This window comes from Poecilia reticulata, chromosome 17 (genome assembly GCF_904066995.2).
Source record: "Poecilia reticulata chromosome 17, P_reticulata-male-v2, whole genome shotgun sequence".
Taxonomy (NCBI): domain Eukaryota; kingdom Metazoa; phylum Chordata; class Actinopteri; order Cyprinodontiformes; family Poeciliidae; genus Poecilia; species Poecilia reticulata.
In genome coordinates, this window is record NC_088846.1 from 29595423 (window position 1) to 29621937 (window position 26515).

The 26515-nt window shown below is 39.4% G+C and overlaps 4 protein-coding genes across 4 annotated transcripts in view; all 4 read left to right on the plus strand.

The window, feature by feature from the left end:
- dnajc1 (DnaJ (Hsp40) homolog, subfamily C, member 1) overlaps positions 1–26515 on the plus strand; it is a 274202-nt gene that overhangs the window by 229098 nt on the left and 18589 nt on the right. The window lies entirely within an intron of this gene.
- LOC103467971 (tripartite motif-containing protein 16-like) lies at positions 4311–6254 on the plus strand. Its single transcript, XM_081598413.1, has one exon. The coding sequence runs from the start codon at positions 4351–4353 to the stop codon at positions 6010–6012; it is 1662 nt and encodes a 553-aa protein (XP_081454539.1). The 5' UTR covers positions 4311–4350; the 3' UTR covers positions 6013–6254.
- Positions 14381–16438, plus strand: LOC103479969 (tripartite motif-containing protein 16-like). The gene has a single exon (XM_008434685.3). It carries the CDS (start codon positions 14536–14538, stop codon positions 16189–16191), a length of 1656 nt encoding a protein of 551 aa, XP_008432907.2. The 5' UTR covers positions 14381–14535; the 3' UTR covers positions 16192–16438.
- Positions 23306–25233, plus strand: LOC145548006 (tripartite motif-containing protein 16-like). The gene has a single exon (XM_081598382.1). It carries the CDS (start codon positions 23330–23332, stop codon positions 24989–24991), a length of 1662 nt encoding a protein of 553 aa, XP_081454508.1. The 5' UTR covers positions 23306–23329; the 3' UTR covers positions 24992–25233.

Below are 26515 nucleotides of genomic sequence, written 5' to 3' on the forward strand. Positions count from 1 at the left end.
TTAGGGGAAACACCAAAGAACTAAAATAGATTAAAACAAACTGTAGATTAAAATAGATAAATAGTACTAACTAGAACTAAAATAGAACTATAACTTAGGTAAAATAAATAGTATCCTTAATTTAGATTTATAAAATATTCTGAAAGAAACTGGAAACTATTTTTTGAATTTGTGTCATTGTGTGTTAATTGTGTAACATTGTTGTTGTTATTCTTTTATTGTACTTTCAACAAATAATAAGCCGGCTGTTTTTAACTTAATTTTTTGGGTCTGTGGTCATTAATTTAAAATACACTTCTCACTACTCCAGTAGCCGAACCTAGCTCTGGTTTTATTACGATTTTATTAACTGTAAACACTTAGCGAGTGTTACACATGCAGTAACTGCTGTATTTACATTTAAGCACCTTTTCATGCTAAGTTTTATTTTTAGCATCTTTCTGAAGGCTGATTTTCTCTTTTTCTTTAAAGTCGTCTCTCACTGGTTTTGTACGATTAAATGCTGCCTGACTGCATTTAATCACATTTACATCCAGGGAGAGGTAGAGTCCCTCACTCTCCATCTGGCTGAGGAAGATTTGGGCTTATTGTTGTTTCCCATAAATAATCTCTCAGACCTGATGATGATCCACAGAGGATTTTCCTGCCTGTCGACTCAAAAGGCAGAAATGACTTGAAAAAAGCATCGAGTTTCACTACATCTGCCATTATTTGTTTGTCTGAGGTTTGATATACTTCTGCATTATGGCGTCACTTTTCTTCTTCTACTTCTTCTTCGTGTGAGAGGAGGGTTAGTGGAGAGCGGAAGAAGAGCGAAAGTGCGAGCGATTGTATCTTTTCTATCTTTGACTTTTTTCTTACTGTTTTTTCACTGGGTGTTTATGTTAATTGTTTAGTTGTGATTTTGTGTTAGTTTTGTCACGTTTTTAGGGGTTTTTGTTTGGGTTCGGGTGTGGCCGTCTGGCGTGCCTATCTGGCCGGCGTCTGACGACGCCATGGTGGTTGGGCTTTGTCCACGCTAATGCGGAAGTACAGCATCAAGGTGGGCCCCGGTTCTCCGTGTAGCGTGGAGGAAGCTTGCTTGGCTGTGGGAGAGGTGATTGGACATGGGTCCATCAAGTCGGCAGCTCGCATGAGTGGAGCTGTCGTCTTGTTCGTGGAGAAAGTGGAGCAGGCTCAACATCTGGTAGAGGTAGGCGTTTCTGTCAACGGCCTGTTTTTACAAGTAACGCCGCTCACCTTGCCTTCAACTAAGGTCACCTTATCGAATGTACCTCCTTTCATTAGTGACGAATTTTTGATCAAAGAGCTCTCTCGACACGGTAAGGTAGTTTCACCGGTGAAAAAAGTACCCTCTGGGTGCAATTCACCGTTTTTAAAACATGTTGTCTCCCATAGGAGACAACTGTTTATGATATTGAATCGGAGGGATGAGAAACTCAACCTCCGATTTCATGTTAGAGTAGATGATTTTGATTACATCCTGTTTGCCACGTCCTCTAACATGAAGTGTTTTGGTGGCGGTCAGGAGGGGCACATTATTAAAATGTGTTCCGACAGGGCCGGGCCGGCTCCGCCGAGTGCAAAGCAGCAGCCCGCTGCTGGGGAGCCCACCTGCTGATGCTGGAGCAGCGGAGGATCCCGCGGCGGCCGCGGCGGAGGAACCCGCGGTGGTAGCGGGGGAGCCCGCTGCAGAGGAGCAGGCGGAAGGTACGTTTGAGGTGTCGGTAGTGGAAAGTGACAAAAGTGTGAAAATTAATGTAGGTGCAGGAAAGGATGAGAGCACAGTGTTGTGTGGTGATGGGGTGAATGGTGGTGGTGAGTGTGAAGTGGTTGAGAGGGATGGTGTGCAGGGAGAGCAGCAGGTGGAGGTGAGGGGCGATGAGGATCATATAGTGTGTGGAGATCAGGGAGAGAAAGGAGAGGTTGCAGGTGGAGGAACAGAACAGTGCAGAGTTGATTTTTGGAGCTAGAGTGGCTGGAGAGACAGGTGAAACAGAGGAGGCGATGGAACTGGAGGCTTCAGCCCCGTTAAAGAGGCGAAGCAAAAGGAGGAATGTGGTGGCTGCTCTGCAGGCCAGTAAACAGGCCAGCAAGCTGGCTGCAGAGAGGAAAGAGCTGTCAGACAGTAGCGACGCTGAGAGTTGGGTTTCTGACATCAGCGAGGTTTCTGTATCTCAAAATAGCAGCAAACAACCTAGATACCCTGTAGAGGCTTTTAAACCATTTTTAGAGGATAGTAAAGGGGTGAAAGGAGTAAAAATTGGAAGCATTTTTCCTAATTTAAAAACGTTTCTCTACTCAGCAAGATACTATATTAGGAGCAAAGAACTTTCAGGTTTGACAGATACAGTAATTTTTAGACTAAAGAAAAAAGTGACTCAAGTTAGAAAACAACTTTCGAGTTAAATGATGCACAATAGATTTTTAACATCATTTATAGTCTTCTTGTATTTTGTTTTTAGCTTCTTACCCAATATGGATTCTTTTAAAATAGCATCTTTAAATCTTAACGGGGCGAGGGAGGCTGGAAAACGAGCTTTAATTTATCAAATGTTGAACCAAAAGAAATTTGACGTAATTTACCTGCAAGAAACACACAGCGACCATTTAATAGAGACGGACTGGGTCATAGAAGGGAGGGAGGGGGTCATTTTAGGTCACGGCACCTCCCAGAGTGCAGGGTTGGGCTTCCTCTTTTCCAGAGCGTTCACCCCAAACTCTATAGAAATTGAACATGTTATTCAGGGAAGGTGTCTTTTAGTTAAGACAAAGTTTGATTGTTTTACTATAGTTTTTATTAATATTTATGCTCCTATCACCAATGCAGAGAAAAAGCGTTTTTATGAAAAAATTGGGGAACGGTTGGGTGATTGTGGGTCTGAGGACTTTGTTTTTATAGGTGGGGATTTTAACTGCACTGAAAACGAGTTTTTAGACCGTAATCATGCATCCAGCAGCCCAACATGCTCTGCGGCAGCTGGTCTCATCTCACGGCCTGGTGGATGTATGGAGCAGGATGCATGCAGGCTCCAGGCAGTACATGGTCCCACATTAAAGAAAATAGAATCTCTTTAGCCTGTCTTGATCGGTTTTATTGTTTTAAACACAATTTTAATGTGTTTAAAACATGCCAGATTTTACCGGTGGCTTTTACAGACCACTCGTTGCTTTTAGGTAGTGTTTTTATCAAAAATATTTTACCTAGAAGCGCTTACTGGCATTTTAACTCAGCCTTAACTTATGATTGGGGTTTTAAACAGATATGGGGTTTAAACGATGTACTGTGCACTATTTCTAATCAGGGAGAATTAAATTATAACAAGCTGCTAATGTAAATATTTATTGTTTTTATTTGGTTTTCATTGACCTGATTATTATGCAACAGTTTATTGTTAAATCGTTGTAAATAAACGTTTTGTAAAAAAAAAACTTTTTCTTCTTCTTCTTTTCTATTATCAAGCAACTTTAAGGTGCATACCGCCACCTACAGTACATGAGTAGCAACACGACCTCACACCCATTATACATCAAGTCAATTAGTTATTATCTATAGATGAGTGGCCTTTAGTACTTATCCTGGTTTAGTTTATGATTTATGTTTAAAATATTTAAAGTTAGACTAAACATTTGATCCCTGTGAAGTTACAGGTTTTATTTTAAGGTTCAAGGTGAACATAAGAGAATAAACTCTGTAAATATTTAACCATTGATTATAAATGAGGAGACAAAGGTTAGATTCCCAGTTCTGCTCCCTCAGCTTCCTGATCTAAATCTGTGTTCAGCTCCTCTCTGAGCAGTTTGATTATTAATGTTTCTTTCTGCTTCATGTCATGGAGCTTTGCTACATCTAGACAAACTGCTGCTATTCACTCTATTATCCTGAGCTTCTTTTGTTTTAAACCAATGTAAACAAAGTCCAGGGTTCATAATTCCTCCACTTCCTAAATCCTCTTTGATACGTAGATGAGGAATCATCAGATTCAGAGTAAAAAGGTTCAACTTTCATTTATCCTTTTCTGCATGTATGTATTTTGGAAAATATCAGCTCTAACACTGTTGCTTTTTCTTCACTGCTTCCTGCTGCTGTTACATCACTAATTAAAACAGGAACAACCAGAGTCTGTTCTTACACCATTCATTCTGTTAACCCTCTTCCACATTTTCCCTGAGCCTGATATTCCTGCTCTTCAACAAACGTTGAAACTGGGAGGAACCAACATCTGCTGAAGCTGAAAGGTGATTGGCTGCAGCCTCTCTGCACTGACACGTGATTGGTAGATCAGAGCTCAACCCAGTTTCTGTTCTCAGGAAATGAAACTCACACAGTCGCTGTGACTGAGAGCAGAAATGGAGCAGAATCAGATGGACCGAGAAACTATCTCCTGTTCGATCTGTTTGGATCTACTGAAGGATCCGGTGACGATTCCCTGTGGACACAGCTACTGTATGAACTGTATTAAAAGACACTGGGATGAAGAGGATCAAAAACGAATCCAGAGCTGCCCTCAGTGCAGGAAAACCTTCATACCGAGGCCTGTTCTAGAGAAAAACATCATGCTAGCAGCTTTAGTGGAGCAGCTGAAGAAGACTGGACTCCAAGCTGCTCCTGCTGATCACTGCTATGCTGGACCTGAAGATGTGGCCTGTGATTTCTGTACTGGAAGAAAACTGAAGGCCATCAAGTCCTGTTTAGTCTGTCTGGCCTCTTACTGTGAGAAACACCTTCAGCCTCATTATGATTCAGCTACATTTAAGAAACACAAGCTGGTGGAGCCGTCCAAGAACCTCCAGGAGAACATCTGCTCTAAGCATGATGAGGTGATGAAGATGTTCTGCCGCACTGATCAGAAGTGTATCTGTATTATCTGTTTAATGGATGAACATAAAGGCCATGACACAGTGTCAGCTGCAGCAGAAAGGACTGAGAGGCAGAGAGAGCTGGAGGAGAGACGAGGAAACATCCAGCAGAGAATCCAGGACAGAGAGAAAGATGTGAAGCTGCTTCAACAGGAGGTGGAGGCCATCAATCACTCTGCTGATAAAACAGTGGAGGACAGTGAGAAGATCTTCACTGAGCTGATCCGTCTCCTCCAGAAAAGAAGCTCTGATGTGAAGCAGCAGATCAGATCCCAGCAGGAAACTGAAGTGAGTCGAGTCAAAGATGTTCAGGAGAAGCTGGAGCAGGAGATCAGTGAGCTGAAGAGGAAAGACGCTGAGCTGGAGCAGCTCTCACACACAGAGGATCACAACCAGTTTCTCCTCAACTACCCCTCACTGCCAGCACTCAGGGAGTCGACACACTCATCCAGCATCAACATCCGTCCTCTGAGACACTTTGAGGACGTGACAGCAGCTGTGTCAGAGCTCAGAGACAAACTACAGGACATCCTGAGAGACTCATGGACAAACATCTCACTGAAGATCACTGAGGTAGAAGTTCTACTGTCAGAACCAGAACCAAAGACCAGAGATGGATTCTTAAAATATTCATGTGAAATCAACCTGGATCCAAACACAGCTCACACAAAGCTGGTTCTATCAGAGGGGAACAGGAAGGTGACATGGATGAATCAACCTCAGTCTTATCCAAGTCATCCAGACAGATTCACTCATTACTGTCAGGTTCTGAGTAAAGAGAGTCTGACTGGACGTTGTTACTGGGAGGTGGAGTGGAGCGGGTCATGGGTTTATGTAGCAGTAGCATACAAGAATATCAGCAGAGCAGGAGGTGGGAATGAATGTGGATTTGGAAATAATGACAAATCTTGGGCTTTAAATTGTCTAAGTTCTATATTTGGTCACAACAACATCTGGACCTCCATCTCAGGTCCAGTTTCCTCCAGAGTCGGAGTGTACCTGGACCACAGAGCAGGTATTCTGTCCTTCTACAGCGTCTCTGAATCCATGACTCTGATCCACAGAGTCCAGACCAGATTCACTGAGCCGCTACTGGCTGGAGTTTGGTTTTACGGTCCTGGAGGTTCTGCAGAGTTCTGTAAACCCAAATAAATTTTCTCCCTGATATTTTCTTTTGTCTGCAAAGTGATTTATCAATCAGAGAAATAGAGATGTGTTAAAATGGTCTTAAAGTTTCACTTGTTTCGTGTTTGAAATGAACATTTTTCTCTCTGAAGCTGTTATTAGACTGTTAACCTGAAAACCTTCATGAAGCCTCAGATTCTCTGTAAAAACTCTGAAAAGACTGTAATGAATGAAAACAGAAGAAAATAAATGAATTCATATAATCTGAAGTCAAATGAGTCTGAGTCGTTTTATTACAGGCAGAAACTCTGACGTAGAGATAAAACCAGATATTTGGTTTTTAAACATATAAATAAAATGATTAAAATACTGAAACAAGACAGAAAGTCTTTTCCATAAATTAATCCGACTGTCAGGATTCACTTTCCTTTCTAATCCCTGAATGTTCTTCCAGAATCTCACAGATTTATAAACTTTGTTTTGTAAAAAGAAAAACATTTTAATATTCTGTTCACAAGTTTGTATTTTGCAGAATGAAAACAATCTTTGCTCTGATGGATCATCCAGGTTTCATCCTGGTTTTCCAGGTTCCTGTAATTTAGATCCAAGTTTCAAATTTTGCTCCAATAAAACATTAAAAACATTTTATTATATCCTGACTTCACTTTGGAATCACAGCTGTAAAGTTTAATGCAGATTTCCTCATTATAGTCTTTAAATTAATCACTCTGCTTCATTTTTCACTCACTAAAAAGCAAAAGTAATGAAGATGTTGAGCTCATTTGATCTGTTTTCCACCTGGCATTTGGTGATCTGTGCTTTATAATGAAGTCTTAAATGCTGGAGTTTCCCACAGTCTGTCATGAGCACCTGAACGCCTCACAGCTGCGTTGAAACGTTTCCTCCTGCAGCCTGAGGCGAGTCAGTGGGAACAACAGGCTGCGTACGTTCAGCTCAGAAAGTTGAATATTTCTGCTCCTGAATTCAGGCAGAAAACAAAGTCAGCTCCTTTTAAACATATATTTATGAAGTTTATGCCAAAGACATGAAAAACAACACGACCTGAAATCAGTTGGTTCCAGATCTCAGTGTTTGTTCCCTCAGTTATGAGATATGAAATTAAACATTTTAGTTTTTTACTATAAAACTGTTTATTACTGTATATTTTCTTAGTGTTGGTGATGAAATCAGAATCATTCTGTGACTTATTTACTCTGGTGTTTAAAAAGTTGTTACATTTTTATTTTAATCGTATTAATCTGTAATTTTATTGTTTTATGTTGTTAAACTCAGATTTTTACATAGTGAAAATTAAAAACAAACATTTTTATTAATTAATTTAGTGTGAAATAGATTATCACTGCTGGACACAAAACAAATCTTATAAGAGTTAATGTAAGAATGTTTAATGTTTTCAATCAAAAATCCTTATTTTAGTTTGTAGTTACCTCAGATTAAAGTTTTCATCTTTTCTTCCTTTAAGGAAAAACTGCTCAGCTTAATGGTTTGTTTGGGTGAATTGACCCTTTAATATAAACTGGCAGCAGGTTCAGAGTTTACAGTAACTGAACACAAATCCATCATCATTCCTGCTGGAGGCAGATTCAATGTTTCTGTCCTCTCTGCACCTGGATTATAAAACCCTGGATCCACTTCCGGTTTCTCTTTTTTTATTTTATTTATTTTTATTATTATATAAACATACAATCAGCTCCATAAAGGTACCGTAATGTATACTGTTGGGGTTTTTTAAAGTTAGCTCAAGACCTGTGTAGAACCAGACACAAGACAAATGAGGGTTTTATGACTTCCTTTGCAAAGGGAGAGATCCACAACCTCTAACCCGCTCGGGATCAAAGACTGGTGAGCTTTGCTCCACTCTGATTGGAATTAGCTTTTATTATGATGACCTTCTTCAGTAGAACAATGCTGAGATAACAGAACAGATGGACCCCTTGAGTAGGAAATTACATTATAGATAAAGAACCTTAAAGCATGACTGGTCAAAGGTAACTGAACACATGTAGATAAAACACTCAAATAAAATGAACAATGATTAGTTAAAATGATTAATTTTACCCAACATATACATTATAAGATCAGACAACAAAATGTCAACAGGGCCAGATCACTGGGACAGAGGAAAAGAAAATGAAACGAATAAAAAAAAAAGAAAGACAAAAATGATACAAAAGAAAATGAAACAAACAGGGCAGTACATTATAGTATGAAACGTTTAAAAAAAATTGGACAACTTAAAAGCATGTTTTGACTTTACAAGACATAAAGATTTATAGAACAAGTTTAAATCATTCATCCACTGTCTAAAGTTGGGAATAGTTTTAGGAAGCGACATTTGTGTATATGAAATTTAGCCAACAATAAAACATTATTTATTCCATAGTCAATGGAGTGATCATTGATGAAGAAACCAAATTTAACATCTTGTATGGTTATATCTGCTAATTGCACCATGGCTGAGAATAAACTGATGAAGATCTTGAAAAAAAGACTGAACCACTTCACACGTGAAAAACAGGTGATTTAAATCTTCAGTAACTTTTTCACAGAATCCACATCCATTTTAAACCCGTCTCTCAGGAAGGTGTTAGTTGGATAGATTTTGTTTAAAATGTTAAATTGCATATCTTTTATTTTGGCAGGAAGTGGAAAACAAATATTTTGATCTAATCTTTTTAATTTGTTCTTTGTTGAAGTCTCTAAGGATATACTCTCTTTTAAGCACATCGGTGGCACAATAACTAGATAAATGGCTTCTTATAACCTTATTGATGCATTTGACATCACAAAAATCAACATTTTCAATCAAAAGAGTCCTTAAACGAGGACAAACCTTAGAATACAATAAATCTTGTCTGACCATGGATACAAGCTGACGAGGGAAGGCTTTAACGATTCTTTTGTATTTTGCCTGGGTACAATATAAATGAAATTTGTCACAAAACTCAGAATGTTGTAATATGTCACCATTTGCATCCAAAAAGTGAGCAACAGCCCACACACCTTTATGTGACCAGCAGGTGGAGATATTTCTAAAAAAAACAACGCAACAAGACACACCAGAACACAGATTTAACAGTGTACAATACTTTATTAAACTATCTAAAAATTCTTTTAAAACACTTCTTTTAAAATCCGAGGCATCGGGCTCACTACTTGGTCGCCGGAACCAAAGAAAAAGGGAACAAACAAGATGAGGTTGTTCCAAAAAAAACAAGCAAACCATGCAAATGTAACAAAATAAAGCAAGAAAACAAAACATGCAACAAAAGAAATAACACAGCACTCAAACGAAACAAATGAATACTTCAACAAACTGTAAAAGAAAATACTTCAAATGATGGAACAAGTTGTCGTCGTCTCTCCAAGTGCCCTTCTATGGGGGCCAGAGGAGAAATGCCCCGCCCACCAGCCTGCCCAATCCACAACAGGCCCAGCGGAGAGCGGCCAGAACAAACAGTGATAAGACAAAGCAAAGACAAAGCAAAGACAAAGCAAAGACAAAGCAGCCGAGCGTCCAAAGCACTGTGGCTCCAACAATCAGTTGCCTAGAACAGAAAAACCCATGAATGCTAAAAATAGAAATAATCCAAAAACTAGGTAGCAGGTAGCTTACCCAGGGATGGAGACACAGCCTACCCCGGGAGGGAGCAGGTCAACAGACGAGGACCAGACAGAAGCCACACACCGCCACAACCTCCAGCCGCGGCCGGCAACGCCAGCAGAGCCGCACTGCGGAAACACGACAGGTGTAGCGCCCAAAAGAACCAACCACGATCCCAACCCCGGATAGCAAAAATGGCACTTACGATATCATACGAGCGGACCAAACACCACCAACATGCAGCCGCCAATTGCGCAGACAGTGGAGGAAACAAGGGCACACACACACACACACACACACACCTCGCAGCGACTTACCCAGCTTTAAAGGCATCTGCCCCGCCCACCAATCAGTGGCGCGCCTCTCGCCACACCCGACGCAAAGCGTGGGGGAGGGTGAAACACCATCCCACCACATTTACAAAACCAATTCTCAATAAAAAACGATTTTCTATTGATCAATATATATCTATTGTTCCATATTGGAGTGTTGTGTGGAGTGAAGTTGTGTTTGAAGATGAGCTTCCAATACAGGAGAGCCTGTTGATGAAAATCTGAAAGTTTAACTGGTAATCTTCTAAGATCAAAATCGCATCTTAACAGGAAATCAAGTCCACCCAAGTTTTTAAAGACCAAACTGGGAAAAACAAACCAAATGGAATTTAGATTCTGCAAACACAATTTAAGCCATTTTATTTTTAACATTCCATTCATAACATCAGAATCTCTGGCATTGCCTCCACCATCTTCATATGATTTAATCAAATCCTGTTTTGCAATATAATGACATTTATTTCTCCAAATAAAGTTGAAATTTAAACTATTATTTTTAATTATTTTGCTTGATAAAGGTAAAGAGTAAGCCGGATAAGTAAGTCTAGAATAACTGTCCATTCTAGTTGAGAGTATTCTACCAAAAACAGAGAGATCTCTTTGCAGCCATCGATTTAAAATTAGTTTACATTTATCTACATTGTCGCTTATATTAAGCTTTTCAGAGTGAGATTTATCTCTAGTCACAACAATACCTAAATATTTCACCTCTTTACACACCTTAAGGTTATATTGACGGAGTAGATCGATCCTTCAGATCAAATAATACACTTTTATCTAAATTTAGTTTTAAACCAGAAGCCTTGGAGAAGTCGTTGATAATATTTAATGCTAAGGGAATTTGAGATTCATCTTTTAGGAACAAAGTCGTATCATCAGCCAATTGACTAATTATTAACTGATTACCTAATATGTCAAAACCTGTCAAGTGACTATTCTTAATTAAAATAGCCAATGTTGTGCGCATTAGCAGCGAATCACCGAAACAGAATCAACTGTTGGATCATCGGAGGAAACAAGACATCAATCTGAAGCACAGCTGAACTGTCCTTGCTGAATTGTTCTGCTGTGTTTTGTTGTTCTGCTGTTATTGTTGTTGTTTTTTTTACTTCTTAGGGCAGTGTTTTTCAACCGTTTTTAAACCAAGGTACATTGTTTTAATTGAAAAAATCACGAGGCACACCACCAACCAAATATGGAAACAAAGATACTCGGTAGCCGCCTATATTACATATATTGTCATTCTTATCAAAGTGTGTTGAATAGGAATCAAATAAACACAAACATTAATTTTTATCATATTTTACATTTCTTTTTTCAAATTGCACTTAACATGTTCACTTCAAAAATACACCTGAACAGTGCCACAACACTGAGAATCACTAATTCTCTTGTTTTAATGTAAAATGCTCTGTACCTACTGCCATCTAGTGGTAATAAAATTACATGATTACGCCGCTAGTCACTACTACAGGAAAGACACTTAAAGATGGCATTCTTTGGAAATAATTAATTTGTTTTCAAAAAAATATTTTAAGACCAATTATCGTATTTTCCGGACAATGAGCGCACCATACTAACCGTACTTTAAAAATTTTTGACCCCCCACCCCACCCCAGGAAACTTACATATATCAGCCGCACCGGGCTGCAGGCCGCTGGTATCTCTGCCGCTCTCAGTTTCCCATAAGGACCCAGCAGAGGGCAGCAGAGGGCTGCGTCCTAATAACTACTGGATATATTAAGGACGCAGTTCTCCGTCTCCAAATCCGGTTTTGTTCACGCCGAGTTTACGTGCAGCGGCTTTACTTCCCTCCTGTATTGCTAGATCGATACTCATCAACTTAGAAACTGCATCATATGAGTTTGAAAACATTTGTCCGTCGTGCCTGCTGCTAGCATAGCTGCTAGCATGTGCTTGTTCTAAATGAAAATTAGCGCATTCTTCTTTGATTTCCAATTTTGACTTCCAATGATTCCCTTCCTGCTAAAGAGCCACAGAAAAATCCACAGAAAAGCCGCATGTTCAAAGTGTAGGAAAAAAGTAGCAGTTTATAGTCCGGTAGGTGAAATTGGATAATTTCCACGGCACACCTGATGATCACTCACGGTACGCTAGTGTGCCGCGGAACAGTGGTTGAAAAACACTGTCTTAGGGGAAACACCAAAGAACTAAAATAGATTAAAACAAACTGTAGATTAAAATAGATAAATAGTACTAACTAGAACTAAAATAGAACTATAACTTAGGTAAAATAAATAGTATCCTTAATTTAGATTTATAAAATATTCTGAAAGAAACTGGAAACTATTTTTTGAATTTGCGTCATTGTGTGTTAATTGTGTAACATTGTTGTTATTGTTTTATTGTACTTTCAACAAATAATAAGCCAGCTGTTTTTAACTTAATTCTTTGGGTCTGTGGTCATTAATTTAAAATACACTTCTCACTACTCCAGTAGCCGAAACTAGCTCTGGTTTTATTACGATTTTATTAACTGTAAACACTTAGCGAGTGTTACACATGCAGTAACTGCTGTATTTACATTTAACCCTCCTATTATGTTCGTTTCTGAGGTACAGCAATAATGTTCGTGGGTCAATTTGACCCGGGGAGAGTTTTATCATGTAATATTGTCAGAAACCAGAAAATTCCTCCAGAACATTTTTTTATCTGATTATTAAGTCTAATACTAACCATCTCAATCAAAATTTGTGCAATTATGTTTTTTATTTCTCAGAAATTAAGGATTAATGACGACAACTTACTCAGTTACTCATTTGGACATAAAAAATAGGATTTACCCACTCAGTGTGGGTGGAGTTTACCCACGGGAACAGAAAAGGTTCCCGTCAAAAGTTGTATGAACACCTGGTTTCTCGCAGTTCATTGTGAAGTAAAGAGAGCAGGGAGAAAGTGGGTTTGTGTGTGTCTGCGTGTGCATGTGTGTGTGTGTGTGTGTGTGTGTGTGTGTGTGTGTGTGTGTGTGTGTGTGTGGTGTGTTGTGTTGTGTGTGTGTGTGTGTGTGGTAAAATAAGGTTCATAGCTGTAAGGAAACAAACAGAATTGGACATTTTTAATCTTTTTTTGCACTTTAACTTGACTGCCGGGTCAAATTGACCCGAACAGTATCGATGTAACAAGTAGACGCAGGGGGGGCTGCAAATGTGTAAAATGAATAAATTTTCAATTTATATGTAGAGTTCACCTATTAAGACAAATAGAAAAAGTTTCATGCAATAAAAATACTTGCAACTATTTTAAAAATATTTTTAATCTTTAAAACGGGTCAATTTGACCCGCAACATAATAGGAGGGTTAAGCACTTTTTCATACTAATTTTTATTTTTAGCATCTTTCTGAAGGCTGATTTTCTCTTTTTCTTTAAAGTCGTTTTTGTCTCTCACTGGTTTTGTACGATTAAATGCTGCCTGACTGCATTTAATCACATTTACATCCAGGGAGAGGTAGAGTCCCTCACTCTCCATCTGGCTGAGGAAGATTTGGGCTTATTGTTTCCCATAAATAATCTCTCAGACCTGATGATGATCCACAGAGGATTTTCCTGCCTGTCGACTCAAAAGGCAGAAATGACTTGAAAAAAGCATCGAGTTTCACTACATCTGCCATTATTTGTTTGTCTGAGGTTTGATATACTTCTGCATTATGACGTCACTTTTCTTCTTCTACTTCTTTTCTATTATCAAGCAACTTTGAGGTGCATACCGCCACCTACAGTACATGAGTAGCAACACGACCTCACACCCATTATACATCAAGTCAATTAGTTATTATCTATAGATGAGTGGCCTTTAGTACTTATCCTGGTTTAGTTTATGATTTATGTTTAAATATCTAAAGTTAGACTAAACATTTGATCCCTGTGAAGTTACAGGTTTTATTTTAAGGTTCAAGGTGAACATAAGAGAATAAACTCTGTAAATATTTAACCATTGATTATAAATGAGGAGACAAAGGTTAGATTCCCAGTTCTGCTCCCTCAGCTTCCTGATCTAAATCTGTGTTCAGCTCCTCTCTGAGCAGTTTGATTATTAATGTTTCTTTCTGCTTCATGTCATGGAGCTTTGCTACATCTAGACAAACTGCTGCTATTCACTCTATTATCCTGAGCTTCTTTTGTTTTAAACCAATGTAAACAAAGTCCAGGGTTCATAATTCCTCCACTTCCTAAATCCTCTTTGATACGTAGATGAGGAATCATCAGATTCAGAGTAAAAAGGTTCAACTTTCATTTATCCTTTTCTGCATGTATGTATTTTGGAAAATATCAGCTCTAACACTGTTGCTTTTTCTTCACTGCTTCCTGCTGCTGTTACATCACTAATTAAAACAGGAACAACCAGAGTCTGTTCTTACACCATTCATTCTGTTAACCCTCTTCCACATTTTCCCTGAGCCTGATATTCCTGCTCTTCAACAAACGTTGAAACTGGGAGGAACAACAGCTGCTGAAGCTGAAAGCTGATTGGCTGAAGCCTCTCTGCACTGACACGTGATTGGTAGATCAGAGCTCAACCCAGTTTCTGTTCTCAGGAAATGAAACTCACACAGTCGCTGTGACTGAGAGCAGAAATGGAGCAGAATCAGATGGACCGAGAAACTTTGTCCTGTTCGATCTGTTTGGATCTACTGAAGGATCCGGTGACGATTCCCTGTGGACACAGCTACTGTATGAACTGTATTAAAAGCTTCTGGGATGAAGGTGAGGAGAAGAAAAGCTGCCACTGTCCTCAATGCAGGCACTCCTTCACAGAGAGGCCTTTACTGCAGAAGAGCACCATGCTAGCAGCTTTAGTGGAGCAGCTGAAGAAGACTGGACTCCAAGCTGCTCCTGCTGATCTCTGCTATGCTGGACCTGAAGATGTGGCCTGTGATTTCTGTACTGGAAGAAAACTGAAAGCCATCAAGTCCTGTTTAGTCTGTCTGGCCTCTTACTGTGAGAAACACCTTCAGCCTCATTATGAAGTGGCTCCTTTAAAGAAACACAAGCTGGTGGAGCCGTCCAAGAACCTCCAGGAGAACATCTGCTCTAAGCATGATGAGGTGATGAAGATATTCTGCCGCACTGATCAGAAGTGTATCTGTAGTCTCTGCTCTGTGGAGGAACATAAAGGTCATGACACAGTGTCAGCTGCAGCTGAAAGGACTGAGAGGCAGAGAGAGCTGGAGGAGAGACGAGGAAACATCCAGCAGAGAATCCAGGACAGAGAGAAAGATGTGAAGCTGCTTCAACAGGAGGTGGAGGCCATCAATCACTCTGCTGATAAAACAGTGGAGGACAGTGAGAAGATCTTCACTGAGCTGATCCGTCTCCTCCAGAAAAGAAGCTCTGATGTGAAGCAGCAGATCAGATCCCAGCAGGAAACTGAAGTGAGTGGAGTCAAAGATGTTCAGGAGAAGCTGGAGCAGGAGATCAGTGAGCTGAAGAGGAAAGACGCTGAGCTGGAGCAGCTCTCACACACAGAGGATCACAACCAGTTTCTCCTCAACTACCCCTCACTGCCAGCACTCAGGGAGTCGACACCCTCATCCAGCATCAACATCCGTCCTCTGAGACACTTTGAGGACGTGACAGCAGCTGTGTCAGAGCTCAGAGACAAACTACAGGACGTCCTGAGAGACTCATGGACAAACATCTCACTGATGGTCACTGAGGTGGATGTTCTACTGTCAGGACCAGAACCAAAGACCAGAGATGGATTCTTAAAATATTCATGTGAAATCAACCTGGATCCAAACACAGCGAACACAATGCTGGTTCTATCAGAGGGGAACAGGAAGGTGACAGCGATGATTCAACCTCAGTCTTATCCAAGTCATCCAGACAGATTCACAGATTGGTTTCAGGTTCTGAGTAAAGAGAGTCTGACTGGACGTTGTTACTGGGAGGTGAAGAGGAGCGGGACAGAGGTTTATGTAGCAGTAGCATACAAGAATATCAGCAGAGCAGGAGATGGGAATGAATGTATATTTGGACATAATGACAAATCTTGGGCTTTAAATTGTAAAAGTTCTGAATTTGGTCACAACAACATCTGGACCTCCGTCTCAGGTCCAGTTTCCTCCAGAGTCGGAGTGTACCTGGACCACAGAGCAGGTATTCTGTCCTTCTACAGCGTCTCTGAATCCATGACTCTGATCCACAGAGTCCAGACCAGATTCACTGAGCCGCTACTGGCTGGAGTTTGGACCATAGAAGGTTCTGCAGAGTTCTGTAAACCCAAATAAATTTTCTCCCTGATATTTTCTTTTCTTTTGTCTGCAAAGTGATTTATCAATCAGAGAAATAGAGATGTGTTAAAATGGTCTTAAAGTTTCACTTGTTTCGTGTTTGAAATGAACATTTTTCTCTCTGAAGCTGTTATTAGACTGTTAACCTGAAAACCTTCATGAAGCCTCAGATTCTCTGTAAAAACTCTGAAAAGACTGTAATGAATGAAAACAGAAGAAAATAAATGAATTCATATAATCTGAAGTCAAATGAGTCTGAGTCGTTTTATTACAGGCAGAAACTCTGACGTAGAGATAAAACCAGATATTTGGTTTTTAAACATATAAATAAAATGATTAAAATACTGAAACAAGACAGAAAGTCTTTTCCATAAATTAATCCGACTGTCAGGATTCACTTTCCTTTCTAATCCCTGAATGTTCTTCCAGAATCTCACAGATTTATAAACTTTGTTTTGTAAAAAGAGACATTTTAATATTCTGTTCACAAGTTTGTATTTTGCAGAATGAAAACAATCTTTGCTCTGATGGATCATCCAGGTTTCATCCTGGTTTTCCAGGTTCCTGTAATTTAGATCCAAGTTTCAAATTTTGCTCCAATAAAACATTAAAAACATTTTATTATATCCTGACTTCACTTTGGAATCACAGCTGTAAAGTTTAATGCAGATTTCCTCATTATAGTCTTTAAATTAATCACTCTGCTTCATTTTTCACTCACTAAAAAGCAAAAGTAATGAAGATGTTGAGCTCATTTGATCTGTTTTCCACCTGGCATTTGGTGATCTGTGCTTTATAATGAAGTCTTAAATGCTGGAGTTTCCTGCATGTCAGACCCTCATTATGATGGCTACAAGCTCCGCCCACTGGGTCAGACCCTCATTATGACGGCTACAAGCTCCGCCCATAATGTCAGACCCTCATTATGATGGCTCCAAGCTCCGCCCACTGGGTCAGACCCTCATTTTGATGGCTACAAGCTCCGCCCACTGTGTCAGACCCTCATTATGATGGCTACAAGCTCCGCCCACTGGGTCAGACCCTCATTATGATGGCTACAAGCTCCGCCCACTGGGTCAGACCCTCATTATGATGGCTCCAAGCTCCGCCCACTGGGTCAGACCCTCATTATGATGGCTACAAGCTCCGCCCACTGGGTCAGACCCTCATTATGATGGCTACAAGCTCCGCCCACTGGGTCAGACCCTCATTATGATGGCTACAAGCTCCGCCCACTGGGTCAGACCCTCATTATGATGGCTACAAGCTCCGCCCACTGGGTCAGACCCTCATTATGATGGCTCCAAGCTCCGCCCACTGGGTCAGACCCTCATTATGATGGATACAAGCTCCGCCCACTGGGTCAGACCCTCATTATGACGGCTACAAGCTCCGCCCATAATGTCAGACCCTCATAATGATGGTTACAAGCTCCGCCCACTGGGTCAGACCCTCATTATGATGGCTACAAGCTCCGCCCATAATGTCAGACCCTCATTATGATGGCTACAAGCTCCGCCCACTGGGTCAGACCCTCATTATGATGGCTACAAGCTCCGCCCATAATGTCAGACCCTCATTATGATGGCTACTAGCTCCGCCTCCTGCCTTCACCTTTTATCAATGGTTTTGAAAACTGATCCCTCTGTAGCGATTCTCCTCCACTGAGCTGCTCCAGGATTCAGCCTCAGAATAATGAGCTGATTTAGTCTGGAAACATTTGCAGTACTTGTGTCATCTTGTGTTTTATAGATTAGGTCAAATAGAAATGGACATTTTCATATGAGAATATAAAGATAAATACTTTTATTAAAATTAAACACATGTTACAACAATAAATCTTGTGACAGGTGCAATAAATAGCTCATATATAAAAGTAAAATTCACATCACCAATTAATTCACCAGTCAACATGTTTTATTTTTCTTCAAAGTCAAGCTAACAAAACATTTTAAAATCCATGCTGCCTGTATAACACGTTACTACAAAAATCATAAAAGAGGTGATGAGAAAAAAGAATCTGTTTTACAATCAAAAGGCAAAATGCATTTCCAGTCCAGTGGCCATAAACTCCTGGTGCTGTATGAAACCGTCCCTCTGCGTTTTGGACAACTGGACATTTTACTTTCCAGCTTCAACTTGTCCAGTCAGTTCCAGTCCATGAGCTTCTCTTCAGATGGAGAACAGCTGATCGTACATGCATAACGTAAAGACGACCAGAGCTGAGGTGGACAGGACACGCCCAGTTTGAAAGGTTTGTCCGTAGCACTGAGTCCATCTAGCAGGATGCTGACTTCATTGTTCTTGGTGTCCATGTCATACATGTCAATGAACTGTTATAGATTTAAAAAAGAAATTCAAACCCATTTTAGAAAAGACAACAATACTGTCATGGAGAGGAATTAAACAATCTGATGCCAGCAGGGAGTTAATTCTGCCTGACTAATTCAACACATACTAGTTTTATCATTTTCTGTAAAGTTTTAACACTTTGTGTGTTAAAATGAACACAAAATATGCTTTAAATGTAATACCACATTTTTGAGTTATTTTTTAAACACATCTGCTCTAAGAGAGAGAAGGAGGCATATAAAAACAGAAACAAGCATAAAATCAGAAAAATAAGAATATTAACCGGGGCGGACGGCCATCGGGCCGAATGCTGACCTGACGACTCAGAATCACTGGGGGAACCAAAGGCTCAGTTTGGGTTAAATTTAATTAAAAAAACATAAAACATGAGATTCGTAAACCTCACTCTGGTATTTGTCTGGCTGATTTGTTTAAATCAGTTCAGACTGAAGTGAACTGATTTAAGAGGCGTTTTTAAACCTAACGGGCCGTCATGGAAGTAGACTTCCTCCAAAACACAGAAACTAACATCAAATACAAACTGATGTTCTAAAGTATTTAGATGCAGATCAGGAAAATAAATGTCTACTTTTCTCTCTCTGACTTTCTTCAATAAAACAAACTGATTACAGAGAAATGTGGAAAGTTTTCTGTTAATTATAAATTGTGAGTTCTGATGTTTGGCTTCTCCTTCATAGAGAATAATCTGATTTCTGCTGCAGAAATATTATATTTAAGCTTCTATTAAACTGATCAGTTAATCTGTCAATGCAAACAAACATCAAGTCAATTAGTTATTATCTATAGATGAGTGGCCTTTAGTACTTAGTGTTGGAGCTATTTATTCTTTATCCACTTGAATTTTGTTAGTTTATTCTTAAATTAATATTTTTTGTATTATTTATGGAGTTTATTTGTAGAAACGTAGAAACTGTAGAGAAACGTGACCCCAGAGCCTTAGTGGTGGCTTGGTGGGACTTTTATTGGATGTTTGGTGTGGAAAACAATCACCACGACACTCATCCTGATGTAGTTTATCATTTATATTTAAGATATTTAAAGCAGAGATTTGATCAGAAATTCTCAACTGAAACTTCAGAATTTCTTCTCGCAGTTTATAATGAATCCATCAACAATGAAGAACTGCCCCCGTCAATGAAACAGGGTCTTATCACCTTGATCCCTAAACCAAATAAAGATCATTTAATAGTAGATAATTGGCGTGGCGTCACTCTATTAAATAATGACCAGAACATTTTGGCCTCCATTTTAGCTAAAAGGCTGAAAAATGGTTTAAATGATATTTTACATGAATCTCAAAACGGCTTCATGCCTGGACGCAACATTTCTGATAATATTCGATTAGTGTTGGACTTAGTTGATTACAAAGATCTTATCCAATTATTCTGTTTGTAGATGATCAAAAGGCCTTTGATACAGTTAGTCACAACTTCATTTTTGACACATTGTCCTTTTTTCACTTTGGTCACTTTTTCATTAAAGCCTTTAAAATACTTTATAGAGATAATAACAGTTCTATACAACTTCTCTATGGCACATCGAGCCGATTTAATACCAATAAAGGGGTTCGTCAGGGATGTCCGGCCTCCCCTTACATTTTTCTGCTTGTTGGCCAAATTTTAAACTTTTTAATCAGACAGAGCTCATTTGAGGGAATTAAAATATTTGATCGAGAACTTAAAATGTCCCAACTTGCTGACGATACTACAGTGTTTTTAAGAGATGCTAGTGAAATTCCTGTAGCTTTGTCTGTTGTAGCTAAATTCTCTAGCATTTCAGGGTGAAACTCAATGTAAAAAAATGTGAAATCCTTCCCTTATATACAACCGCTGTTACTGAAACGTGTAACATCCCTGTAAAAAACACTGTAACTTACTTAGGAATTAAAATCTCCACTGGCCACAGTAACATGGGTAATTTACCTCCTGTTTGTGAATCTGTTAAAAAGACATATAACAGTTGGTTAGCTAGGGATTTAACTATTTATGGTAAAATACTATTAAGCAAAGCAGAAGGAATATCAAGGGCGTCGTATCTTTTCTCATCACTTGATGTTAGTAAATCGCTCTGTTCTGATCTGGATCAAATTCTCTTCAGGTTTATATGGAAAAATAAAACAATCTGTTCTTCCAAACTCTTTAGCTGAAGGAGGTTTGAATGTTTTGACTTTTACTGTCTTTAATCAAATGTTAAAAATTAATTGGATTAAAAGATTTCTAAAAAAAAAAAAATCAAAATTCAATGTTTAATATTTTCCCATATCATCTGTTCAGTAAACTGGGGCGTCTACATTTTTTATTGCGTTGTCGTTTCTCAGTTGGAAAACTTCCAGTCAAATGAGCTAAATTCCCTCAGCAGGTTCTGCCATGTTGGAATCTTATATATAAACACAACTACTCTCCTCATTACTGCATCTTATGGAGCAAAGCTTATAGAATACATGAAAACTAATCATTGTTTCTTCATAAGTGGGTTGAGAATAATATTAATTTGATGAATCAGTTACTTGACAGCAATGGTGAGTGGTAGACTTATGAACACTTTATGAACAACAATAACATAGAGATATCTCAAAAAGAATTTGAAATGATTGTTAAAGCTGCTCCTCATAGTTTGCTCTGTTGAGCACAAACCAAACATCCAAACGATTTAAACCTTCATGACTCAATTTCAATTGAAGGAACTAATATAATGAATAAGAAATTTACAAACGGGTTTATCAGAACTCTTACAAACTTTCTCCACTCCCATAAGTAAACATAGATGGGATTATATGAGCAACAAATTGTGGAGTGCAATCTTTTTACTGCCTCATAAATATATAATTACTAATAGGATCAAAGAAGTTTTATTTAAGATTTTACGTAGATATTATCCAGTTAAAAGTAACATTTGTCGCTTCTCTCCAGATGTCAGCAACAGCTGCTCTTTTGTCAGTGTGAAGGTGAAAGTATTGAACATTTATTTGTGGAATAAACGCTACAATATTTTGGTCGGGCTTGCAAAAACTTCTTACAGAAGAAATCGGAAAAAATATTGTTTTATCAAATTCACATATTTGACTCATCTTTAACAATTCAACTTTTTCTTTAGATGAAATATATACAGTGAATCTTATTATAATTCTAGCAAAATATTATGTCCACAAGATGAAATGGAGGGAAAAAATCCCCTGTTTTAACAATTTTCAAGAAACTGACTTAAAAATGTAAATAGCCTCTGTTGAAAAACTTAACTTTAATAATAAGAAACTGGTAAAAACTTTAACTCTTCTCCAAAAATGTAACTTCATCTCATAAGCAGATGCCTCTGTTTTTTTTTTTTTCCTGTTTTGGTTTTTATTTTTATTTTTGCTGTAATATATCCTTCATATGTATTCAAATATATTTTTGACACTTTTTGTTATGAAAACTATAACTGAAAAAATTTCACAGTTTTATTTTACTAATGTATGTATGTATGTATGTATGTATGTATGTATGTATGTATGTATGTATGTATGTATGTATGTATGTATGTATGTTTCTTTAACTTTTGTCTCTCTAGACTTTAACAGCAACACCCTGAAAGTCTGTAATTATTCTTTACTATTTGTTTTTATTAGTATGTTTTAATATTTGTCATTGAGTTTACGTCCATATGTATGTTCATGTTATTTGTTTGAAATAAAGTTATTAAAAAAAAGTTATAGAAGACATTTTAAATGATGTCAGTCGGTTTAAAATGTCTGCACTTTAGCTGACTGCTGTTTACAATGACATTCAGTGAGTCCCTCAGTATTTCATTAAAGCTCTACTGCTGTTAAAAAGAAGAAGAAGCAGTGGCGCATACTTATGACATCACTAGCAATAACTCGTGCTCTCTTAAAGAGACACTACACAATTACGGTTGTTACAAGACGGGTTGTTTCCAGTTCTGTTCCTTATTCTGCAGGCTGTAAAACCCTGATCACCCTCCCTCAGGCTTCTGCAGATTTAAATCTGTGTTCAGCTCCTCTCTGACCACAGATCTCCTCATTTCCTCCTCTGAAGACCTAAAACAGAAACACAGCTCTGACACACCTGTAACAGGAACAAGAAGAGCAACAAGGTGCTGCAGATTTCCATGTTTTCCAGTCAGGCTAACATATATTAGGATGAACATTAACATGCTTTAGAAGACTAAACCCCCAGATCTGGAAAAAGAAGTGTGATCTTTGAAAAATACTAAATATCTGCTAAATATCTATAAAATTCAGCAGGTTGTGAGGATTTGATTTGCACAGACTCCTTTCAAAGATCCACACAAACTGCTGCAGCCGCTGTGTTAACACTAAGGACTCCTCCCTGTTTTAATGGAGACACAAATGCAGTTTAGTAGCTAATAGATGAGGAATCATCAGATTCAGAGTAAAAAGGTTCAACTTTCATTTATCCTTTTCTGCATGTATGTATTTTGGAAAATATCAGCTCTAACACTGTTGCTTTTTCTTCACTGCTTCCTGCTGCTGTTACATCACTAATTAAAACAGGAACAACCAGAGTCTGTTCTTACACCATTCATTCTGTTAACCCTCTTCCACATTTTCCCTGAGCCTGATATTCCTGCTCTTCTTCCTGCTCTTAAACGCATCTTGAAAGTGGGAGGAACCAACATCTGCTGAAGGTGGAAGCTGATTGGTTGCAGCCTCTCTGCACTGACATGTGATTGGTAGATCAGAGCTCAACCCAGTTTCTGTTGTCAGGAAATTAAACTCACACAATCACTGTGACTGAGAGCAGAAATGGAGCAGAATCAGATGGACCAAGAAACTTTCTCCTGTTCGATCTGTTTGGATCTACTGAAGGATCCGGTGACGATTCCCTGTGGACACAGCTACTGTATGAACTGTATTAAAAGACACTGGGATGAAGAGGATCAGAAACGAATCCAGAGCTGCCCTCAGTGCAGGAAAACCTTCATACCGAGGCCTGTTCTAGAGAAAAACATCATGCTAGCAGCTTTAGTGGAGCAGCTGAAGAAGACTGGACTCCAAGCTGCTCCTGCTGATCACTGCTATGCTGGACCTGAAGATGTGGCCTGTGATTTCTGTACTGGAAGAAAACTGAAAGCCATCAAGTCCTGTTTATTCTGTCTGGCCTCTTACTGTGAGAAACACCTTCAGCCTCATTATGATTCAGCTACATTTAAGAAACACAAGCTGGTGGAGCCGTCCAAGAACCTCCAGGAGAACATCTGCTCTAAGCATGATGAGGTGATGAAGATGTTCTGCCGCACTGATCAGAAGTGTATCTGCAGTCTCTGTTTAATGGATGAACATAAAGGTCATGACACAGTGTCAGCTGCAGCAGAAAGAACTGAGAGGCAGAGAGAGCTGGAGGAGAGACGAGGAAACATCCAGCAGAGAATCCAGGACAGAGAGAAAGATGTGAAGCTGCTTCAACAGGAGGTGGAGGCCATCAATCACTCTGCTGATAAAACAGTGGAGGACAGTGAGAAGATCTTCACTGAGCTGATCCGTCTCCTCCAGAAAAGAAGCTCTGATGTGAAGCAGCAGATCAGATCCCAGCAGGAAACTGAAGTGAGTCGAGTCAAAGATGTTCAGGAGAAGCTGGAGCAGGAGATCAGTGAGCTGAAGAGGAAAGACGCTGAGCTGGAGCAGCTCTCACACACAGAGGATCACAACCAGTTTCTCCTCAACTACCCCTCACTGCCAGCACTCAGGGAGTCGACACACTCATCCAGCATCAACATCCGTCCTCTGAGACACTTTGAGGACGTGACAGCAGCTGTGTCAGAGCTCAGAGACAAACTACAGGACGTCCTGAGAGACTCATGGACAAACATCTCACTGATGGTCACTGAGGTGGATGTTCTACTGTCAGAACCAGAACCAAAGACCAGAGATGGATTCTTAAAGTATTCATGTGAAATCACTCTGGATCCAAACACAGCTCACACAATGCTGGTTCTATCAGAGGGGAACAGGAAGGTTACATGGATGGATCAACATCAGTCTCATCCAAGTCATCCAGACAGATTCACTGATTGGTTTCAGGTTCTGAGTAAAGAGAGTCTGACTGGACGTTGTTACTGGGAGGTGGAGTGGAGCGGGTCATGGGTTAATGTAGCAGTAGCATACAAGAACATCAGCAGATCAGGAGGTGGGAATGAATGTGGATTTGGACATAATGACAAATCTTGGGCTTTAAATTGTAAAAGTTCTAAATTTGGTCACAACAACATCTGGACCTCCATCTCAGGTCCAGTTTCCTCCAGAGTCGGAGTGTACCTGGACCACAGAGCAGGTATTCTGTCCTTCTACAGCGTCTCTAAATCCATGACTCTGATCCACAGAGTCCAGACCAGATTCACTCAGCCGCTACTGGCTGGAGTTTGTGTTTGGAACATTGGAACTTCTGCAGAGTTCTGTAAACCCAAATAGATTTTCTCCCTGAGATTTTCTTTTGTCTGCAAAGTGATTTATCAATCAGAGAAATAGAGATGTGTTAAAATGGTCTTAAAGTTTCACTTGTTTCGTGTTTGAAATGAACATTTTTCTCTCTGAAGCTGTTATTAGACTGTTAACCTGAAAACCTTCATGAAGCCTCAGATTCTCTGTAAAAACTCTGAAAAGACTGTAATGAATGAAAACAGAAGGAAATAAATGAATTCATATAATCTGAAGTCAAATGAGTCTGAGTCGTTTTATTACAGGCAGAAACTCTGACGTAGAGATAAAACCAGATATTTGGTTTTTAAACATATAAATAAAATGATTAAAATACTGAAACAAGACAGAAAGTCTTTTCCATAAATTAATCCGACTGTCAGGATTCACTTTCCTTTCTAATCCCTGAATGTTCTTCCAGAATCTCAGATTTATAAACTTTGTTTTGTAAAAAGAGACATTTTAATATTCTGTTCACAAGTTTGTATTTTGCAGAATGAAAACAATCTTTGCTCTGATGGATCATCCAGGTTTCATCCTGGTTTTCCAGGTTTCTGTAATTTAGATCCAAGTTTCAAATTTTGCTCCAATAAAACATTAAAAACATTTTATTATATCCTGACTTCACTTTGGAATCACAGCTGTAAAGTTTAATGCAGATTTCCTCATTATAGTCTTTAAATTAATCACTCTGCTTCATTTTTCACTCACTAAAAAGCAAAAGTAATGAAGATGTTGAGCTCATTTGATCTGTTTTCCACCTGGCATTTGGTGATCTGTGCTTTATAATGAAGTCTTAAATGCTGGAGTTTCCAGCATGTCAGAGCCTCATTATGATGGATACAAGCTCCGCCCATAATGTCAGACCCTCATTATGATGGCTACAAGCTCCGCCCACTGGGTCAGACCCTCATTATGATGGCTACAAGCTCCGCCCATAATGTCAGACCCTCATTATGATGGCTACAAGCTCCGTCCACTGGGTCAGACCCTCATTATGATGGCTACAAGCTCCGCCCATAATGTCAGACCCTCATTATGATGGCTAGAAGCTCCACCCACTGGGTCAGACCCTCATTATGATGGCTACAAGCTCCGCCCATAATGTCAGACCCTCATTATGATGGCTACAAGCTCCGCCCATAATGTCAGACCCTCATTATGATGGCTACAAGCTCCGCCCATAATGTCAGACCCTCATTATGATGGCTACAAGCTCCGCCCACTGGGTCAGACCCTCATTATGATGGCTACAAGCTCCGCCCATAATGTCAGACCCTCATTATGATGGCTACAAGCTCCGCCCATAATGTCAGACCCTCATTATGATGGCTACAAGCTCCGCCCATAATGTCAGACCCTCATTATGATGGCTACAAGCTCCGCCCATAATGTCAGACCCTCATTATGATGGCTACAAGCTCCGCCCATAATGTCAGACCCTCATTATGATGGCTACAAGCTCCGCCCATAATGCCAGACCCTCATTATGATGGCTACAAGCTCCGCCCACTGGGT